The sequence below is a fragment of the Protobothrops mucrosquamatus genome, unplaced genomic scaffold (genome assembly GCF_001527695.2).
Source record: "Protobothrops mucrosquamatus isolate PMUCROS unplaced genomic scaffold, P.Mucros_1.0 scaffold548, whole genome shotgun sequence".
Classification (NCBI taxonomy): domain Eukaryota; kingdom Metazoa; phylum Chordata; class Lepidosauria; order Squamata; family Viperidae; genus Protobothrops; species Protobothrops mucrosquamatus.
Genome location: NW_015386852.1, coordinates 373,121 through 381,563, shown reverse-complemented (window position 1 = coordinate 381,563; position 8,443 = coordinate 373,121). Strand labels below are relative to the sequence as shown.

The window sequence follows — 8,443 nt, the reverse complement described above, 5'->3', positions numbered from 1 at the left end:
TGTTTCATTTTTTACTAGTTCTTTCCTTTGTTAGTAAGTTTCAGTGGAGTGATTTCCATGGTGCAGTTTGAGGAGAGACCTGGCCATTTAACAAATAAAGCTTCACTTGAAATAGTGGAGCTTCTTGCATAGGAATTCCCCAAGGTAGCATGTTTAGATGCAGGAAAAGCCTGCCATCTAAAGCAAGTGTGTGTGCGGTTTGTGGGTCTTGCAAGTTATTTAATGGACAATGTCCAAGGCTTGACTTTAGTGTTTGGCTTCATTGAAAGTTATTTCTAGGAAGTAAGCTTGTTTGCTTATGCATTTTATTTATTTATTTATATAATATTTATAAACTAGCCTTCATTAAAATATATCACAAAAATGTGTGTGTGTGTGTGTGTGTCTGTGTGTTCTTGCACATATATATAAATAAATTGCATACCTATGCAACACTGCTACTTTGAGTACTTTGCAGAATAAATACTTTTGCAAAAATAATCATCAAATTAAAAGGCAGTGAAAATACAGTTTGGTATAAACCTACCATCTTAAAATGTCCGAGCAAATAATAACAAATTGATCAAAGCTGAAATGCTTGAAAAGACAGCCTCAGTTAGGCTTCTGTAGGACAGGTGTTCTATTAACATTATGTCACAATCAAGAGAGCTCTCTTCTCCTCACACATAATGTGTATCAGCTGAACTGTTTTGGTTAGTGGTTAAGGCAGCAGGCTAGAAACCAGGAAACCGGGAGTTGTAGTCTTGCCTTGGACATGAAGCCAGCTGGGTGACCTTGGGCCAGCCACACACAAACAGCCCTAGAAAGGAGGCAGTGGCAAACTGTTTCTGAAATCTTGCCAAGAAAACTGTGGATATTTATCCAGGCACTTGCCAGGAGTCAAAAGCAGACTTGATACCCCAGTCCTGGCTTAAATAAGCCTTATCAAGGCAATTCTAGGTACATGCCATGTGTTCTTGCCATCCAGTCCAAAAGCTACTAGATCACTGGATACTGTGACCATACTATTCCTGTTGTCCTGTCTAAACAGCTGTCTATGTGGAGGAAAACCACTTAGTGCTGCCAAATTATCTGATGACCCTGGCTCCAGAGGTATTCCCAAGTCAGGCAGATGAAATTTTTCAACTTAATGGTCTCTTTAGTCCCAGCCAAATGATAAAGAGTGCTATTTTTCTTTCGGAATAAATAAAGGTAGTTTTTAAAACAATGCTTAGTTAATACAGATAGTCCTTGACTTATGACCACATTTGGGTCGTAAGTCTGTTGCTAAGCAAAGTGGTTGCTAAGTGAATTGTGCCTAATTTTCTGATCTTTTTTGCCACAGCTGTTAAGTAAATCATGTGGTCACTAAGCAAATCCAGCTTTCCTCGTTGACTATGCTTATCAGAAACTGGCTGGGGAAGGTCAGAAATGAAGATCACATGATCCCGGCATGCTGGAACCATCATAAATGCATGCTGGTTGCCAAGCACCCAAATTTTCATCAAGTGGCAAGGGGATGCCGCAATGGTTGTAAGTGTGAGAATTGGTTGTAAGTTAGTTTTTAGTGCTATTGTAACTTTGAACGGTCACTAAATAAGTGATTGTAAGTTAAGGACTACCTGTAAATTGCAATGCCTTGGGTTACTTGTTATGTCAAGCCATAAACTGGTTGGCTTCACACATTTATTTTACTCCAGAAACCGCAAACCATATGATGATTTAGCATGGTATAAATCCAGAAATGAGTTTTCTAAAATTCTTCTCATTACTGTAGATTGGATTTTTGAGTTTGCAGATGTTTGTGGATGTAGTCTTGCAAACTTTGGAGTGCATGCTTTTTTTTGAGTGACTGAATGGACAAAACTAAATAGGAATAGTCGGAGAATGGCAGTTGCAATATGGCTAACCTTGTGTCAGCATTAGTTTGCGATTCTGTAACTAACAACTAGTATAATGAGTTCAAGTGGCACATTATTTCAGCAGTAGTGCATCTAACCATTCAACGTTTGCATACCTTCCTTCCTAAGTAGTATCTCATGGTCATTCACAATCATGCTCTTTTACAAAAAGAAAAGGTGGAAAACTATTGTAATATTTTAGTAGTAATGCTTTCTGTATAACTGCATCTTTATTTCTCACGTGGCTGGCAAGGTTTTCATGTCTAGATTAAAGTTATATATAATAAACTAAGAAGAAGCATATATCTCTGCAGTACCGATTGGTTTGTTGTCAGCTTTGCTGCCTGCTCATATGGTCCTGACTGTCTTAATAGAAAAGAGCTCACATCAAATAATTTTTGCAATAACTGCACTGGATCTGCCCATTTCTGGCAGTTGATGTAAGGCACAACTCTGTACCACATGACAGGCCTTGCTGGTGAGAATTATTTTAATTATGTATTTGATGGATTATAGGGCCACCCACGTCAAACAATGTGACTCTGGGTGGTGTAGAGCGAAAAGCAAACAATAAACCAAAGAAATAACCACATAACTTTCAAAAACCTAGCCAAAATATAAATTGATGACCAAACCTGATAATTAAACAACCAAAAGGGGACTCCATTCAACTGGATCCAAACACCTAAAGAAAAAGCCAGGTCTTAATAGCTTTTCTGAAAGCAACCACAGTTGGGGCTTTTGATGTATTGGAAGCAAGATCATTCCAGAGCACAAGAACAGCCACTGAAAAAAGCAAAATTGTAAATTCCATTGGGTGACAAAGTCTAAAAGATAGATCCTGTAGCATATCCTGCCTAGGGATTGGATGTTCTTGGGAGAAGAAAGTCCCACAGGTAACCTATTCCTATGCTATGTAAGCTTTAAAGGTGACAACCAGCACCTTCAATTGCATCTGAAAGCCTGTTGGAAGCTGAAACAGCTTGTAGAGTAGCTGTGCCACATGGGTATAAATGAACTGCTTTCCATAACTACTTTACCACTGCTTTCTGAACCAACTATAGCTTCTGCGTGGTCTTCAGGGACAAGGAACTCACCTCAGAGAAAGGAGGCAAACCAATGTCCTCCACTTCCAGCTCCCTCAACCAGTCCAGATGGATGCTATGTTTGATGGTATCGAAGGCCACTGAGACATCAAGGAGAGCCAGAGGCACAGATGTCTATAAAACATGCAGCACTGTACTTTGGAGGACCATTAAACCTTTTTGAACTTTCCATTTCAAAGAATGTTGAGATTCTGCTATGGCCAATGGAAGTGGTGTGGTAAAATTTCAGTGTTGTGGCTGCATCAGAGACCCAACTTTCTTTTTCAGCTTGAATGGGATACAGTTTAATGGTCCTCAGAAGTACATTGCAGCTATGAGGAAATATCTTAATTTTCTCCCCAATTGTGTATTTGAAACTAGGAAGAAAGCAAGGGATTATCCTTGACTTCATAATAGAAAAAGTACTCCATTATCCAGATATTTCTCTCTCACACTTATCCTCACTTGACCTAGGTGGGAATAATACTTTGGCAATAGGAACAAATGACTGTATTTCTTACCTGGCCTCCTGATTACAACCTCAGTTCATTCTGTTTTGAAATTTGAATCTTGGTATTTTTAGACATGTCTGGAGTTTTATGTCTAAAGGTGTTAAAAAAACAGTATGACCTTTACTCTCTTTTTTTTAAAAGGACACTTTATCCCCATATTAATCTCAAAGCCTCTTCTCTCTTTGTTTCTGAATTCTTTTTTTTTGGGGGGGGGAGGATTTTCCACTAAACTGAAGAGAAAAAGATGGAACTATTTCTTTCCTGTTTTCTTATCTATTTTTTCTTGTAAATCAGAGCAATTTAACCTTATAACCACCCAGAGTCGCCTTTTGATAAGATGAGCAGCAAATAAATTAATGATAAATAAATAAATTTTACGAGGTAAAAAACCCAGACATCCAGGCCACAAATTTTGTTCTGGAATTCTGACAGTGGCTAATATTAAATTATGCCATCATTTGTCACTTTTGATAATTCTTTTCTAGTCCCAAAGGATATGTATGTTCCTTTCCATTCATCCCGAATTTTCTGCAAATAATTATCTTTCTCTTTTCAAGTTTTTAAATAAAATTCCTTTTCAATGTAACTCTTTATTTCAAGAATCCATATGAATTCATCTCATAGGAGATTGCATTGAGATGAACTAATACGTACCAACTCAAGTTAGCATAATTAAAATGTATTTAGATATAGATGGATTCTGCTTCTAGAGCAAGAATGGGAAATCTCTGGCCCACAGGTTGAAGGCCATACAACGGAGTTTCCCATCTAGGTACTTCTTGGTCCATCTTTGCTAAATTAAATCCCATTCACTAAAGCCAGAAAGGAGAAAAATAACTGTTCTTCTCTGTATAACTAACAGAACTGATGGATTTTTTTTCCCTACTGGCTGGTTTTCAGCATCTCTCCCACTGATGTGAATAGAAAGTGTTTCAAAGACTAATTGTCAGGGAGAGGGACATTTTCAAAGAAAAGAGATTATAGTTCAAACCCCTTGAAAAATCACCTCTTCCTACTTGCTCACTGCAACTGGACATTAAAATAGTCAAGTGATCAAAATTCAAAATGCTTGACAACTTGCATGTATTGACAAAGGTTGCAGCATCCTGAGGTCATGTGATCATTATTTGCAACTTTCTCAGCTGCCTTCCAACAAAGTCAAGAGGAAAGATAGATTCACTTAACAACCATGTGATTCACTTAACAACTACAACAATTTGCTTAACAACTGTGGCAAAATGGGCTAACTAAAATTGGCATGATTCCCTTAATAGTTGCCTTGCTTAGCAATGGAAATTCTAGCCCCAATTTTGGTTATAAATCAAGGACTACCTGTATTCTAGAGTTTATTTGTGCAGATGGATTCTCTGTGGCTGTGGAGAATGCTATTTGGGGACCCTGAAGTGATCCCATCTACTTTACAGCCTGTGGAGACTCACTGGAGCAAATTTAAGCTTTAATTTGAAATGAGTCTCCTAGCATTGCCCAATATACATTGTGTTATCAGGTACTTCTTGCTAAGCAAAGCAACACATGGGAAAATACAGCCAAAGGAAAAAGAGGAAAACAAACTCTTTATAATCCCTGGTTTGGAATTGTAAATATTTTTTATTTCTCCCTTAGGGAATGGTTCATGGAGGAGAGGAGACAAATATGATCTTGAAGCAAAGCAAGCATACTCATCCCTCCAGACAATCACACTACTGAGAACATTGAAACCCGAATTTGAAAAGTTTTCTATGGAAGTGAAAAGTTCTGTTCAGAAACAAGGAATCCATCATGATGACTATGTAAGTACCTGATTAAGAGCATCAAGATTTTAGCATCTCTAAAATACTACTTGAAATAAATCAGGGGCGACATTGTGGTCTTTTCTAAACTGAATCAAAGCCTACTTCTATTAGTATTCCCATTTCCTTGCTGTAGAAAATTGCTGTTTATTCACAGTCATTTTCAGTAGAGCTACTATTATCAGTAAAATGGGTAGCATAAAAATAAATAAATAAATAAATAAATAAACTTTGTTTTTATTTATTTTCTAGAAGTGGGACTTCTAAGGTATGAAGTCGGGAAAGGATAGAGTCCATAACTCATAGTGTTTTTCTAGTTCCATTTTGTTCTTTGTTTTCTTTTTGCTCCAATGTTATCAAATTACCTGGGACACCTGTCTCCAAATACACCTGCAAACTTCTCAGTGATCACAGAAGAACTTGTGCCAGAACATAAAAGATAGGAGAGAAAATTACCTCAAATGTGCTAGGTCCAAGGGAGATGTATGGGTGGTCCCACCCAGTATGCTGTTACCACCGTACCACGCCCACCCAATGGGCCACACCCACCCGGCACTCAACAATGCATAAGTGGGTTTTGGGTTGCAGTTTGGGCACTCGGTCTCTAAAAGATTCGCCATCACTGAACTAGATGTTTCCACCATTTAATAGCTTCTACAAGTTCTATGTATTGTTGGGGCTTCTCTTGTGTTCATGAAGATAGAGCATTATAAATTGGGTAGCTTACTGTTTGACTTGCTTTGTGAAGCTACGTCCCTTCATACCCCTTCATACTTTGGACCAGCTCCTATAATCTGAGCCCCTATGGCTTATATTTAACCAGATAACAAGGATAAGGATGGTAGGTTCATATTTATGGATTTAAATGTATTTTTATTATTACTCAGTAGTGAAGTGCAATAAAATATAATAAATGACATCCGTGTATGATAAATATATTTTAGATAATCATTTAGTAAATAATTGACTCAATAACAGTGACAATGGGTGCATCATTTGAAGATCTGAAGAATCAGATTGTCCTGAAAAAATTCTGTTAATGTGGTTGTTAAGAGGTGACACTGACTTGATGTCTCATAATCAGTAAACAGTTTAAAGAATACTTCAATAAATAACAGATTTCAAATATTTAAAATTAAATGTAACCTGTTGTCCATTTTTGCTACTAGAAGACCATTGTGTGATTTTCCTTGGCTTTGTATTTGATCTCCCAAATAGGCTGTATGACAGAGAAAGTGGTTAAGATTTTAAAACAACATCTGTCTCAGAGTTTTTGCCTATTCCAAGGGGTTGAGATGTAGTCCCTGTTATTTCACTTTCCCCATAAATATAATCTCTTTGGAGCTTCTTCAGGTGTAAAATTTTATGTCAGCCAAAGTCTTTCATTTGCAGATAATGGAAGAAATTGCTTGAAAGTAAAAACCACCTTATGTAGACGACACAAAAGATTACTCTGGCACAGTATATCTAAGCATTTCTGATGCTGCTCAGATGCGAATCATTTTCACTTGTAATCTTTCAAATCTGCCATAAAACAACCTGGATGTAAATTAGCAACAAAAGAGAATCTAAAGGCTACCCCTCCCCCCTGAACTGTGACTATTTCTCCTGACTCTTTTTTAGCAAACAAGAAAAAAAGAGGGGGGGTGTTTCCTGACTCAGCCAAAGACATTAGTATTTATATAGTGACAGAACTGGCCACTTAGGACATGCTTCTTAAAAATTGGGCTTCAATTAGATCAGCAGTTCTCAACCTATGGATCGCGACCCCATTTGGGGTCGATTGACCATTTCACGGGGGTCGCCAAGCAAGGCTGTCCGCCATTTTTTTTCCCTTTTCCGGCGGGTGCCTTACCTCCCTTGGGCTGGGCCAGCTGGTGGTCGGCCTGCTCCGTCTCTGCCGCTTGCCAGCTACGCCTCGGCCGGCGCAGGGGGCGGAACCACGCATGCGCGGCGCTCCTGGGCAGGGAAAGTCCTCGACTTACGACCGGTTGGGTAGTCCTCGACTTACGACCGGTTTAGTCCTCAACTTACGACCAGTTTAGTCTTTGACTTACGACCGGTTGGGGGTCGCGGCATTAAAAAGGTTGAGAACCACTGAATTAGATCTTTTCTTTCTAATTGCTATTAGTAACTAGTTTAAATACCAAACTGGTAGGAAAAGGCTTGAAATGAATCTACCTATAATTTTTACAGAAAGAAAAAGATGGCAGTTTGGAATCCCACATCTAACAATTTGGATTAAAGCAGTGAATATTATCCTGCAACATTATCCAGGGACACATATATTTGCCTTCATTCATAAAGCAGTGAAAGCCATCTACCGTACAACGCTGTAGATTTATACTACAGATAGGCCTCAGTCTATGATTGTGATGAGGCCTGCCCATCATGGCCATAAGTCATGACAATCATAAAACGGGCCGTCCCTTCATCAACCCAATTTTGCGACCTTTTTTGCAGCAGCTGTTCAGCAGACGTTGCAATCATTAAGCAAAAACCATTGTTGAGCAGACCAATGGTTCGCCAAGGGCTGGTTTTGATGAAAAACAGAAGTAAATGCTGGTGTTCAGCAAAAATATTGTAAAATTATCTGACCACAAGATGCTGCAAATGGCTGAAAGTGCCAAGCACCTAAAATGCAGTCACGTGACCACAGAAGGGAGGTGGCTATTGGGAGTTTGGAACCAGGTGTAAGTACCACCTGTGGTCACAAGCCGAGGACTAACTGTGTAGCTCCACTAGCATTAAAATTGTTTACTTTATTATATTAAATAAGAAAGTGTCATACATTATTATATTTTTTGTGATGCTGGTTTATGTTGTATATAATTTTGTTTTCAGCTCCATTATGCTATGTCAGGGGTAGGCAACCTTGGCTCTTTTATGACTTGTGGACTTCAACTCTCAGAATTCCCCAGCGTGGCTCAGCTTGGAAACCTCTCCCTTTCCCCTCAGCGTGGCTGGCTCAGGAATTCTGGGAGTTGAAGTCCACGAGTCATAAAAGAGCCAAGGTTGCCTACCCCTGTGCTATGTTGTTGTTGTTGTTATTATTATTATTATTATTATTATTATTTAATTAATTAATTAATTAATTAAATTTATATACCGCCCTATCTCCCTTATGGGATTCAGGGCGGTGAACCGGCGATACTAAAAACCACGATAAATATACA

The 8,443-nt window shown here is 38.5% G+C and overlaps 1 protein-coding gene across 1 annotated transcript in view; it reads left to right on the top strand.

Moving 5' to 3' along the window:
• NPR3 (natriuretic peptide receptor 3) overlaps positions 1-8,443 on the top strand; it is a 65,906-nt gene that overhangs the window by 17,227 nt on the left and 40,236 nt on the right. Inside the window, exon 3 of the mRNA XM_029284340.1 lies at positions 5,101-5,267. Coding sequence (XP_029140173.1) covers positions 5,101-5,267 — 167 coding nt within the window. The remainder of the gene's footprint in view (positions 1-5,100; positions 5,268-8,443) is intronic.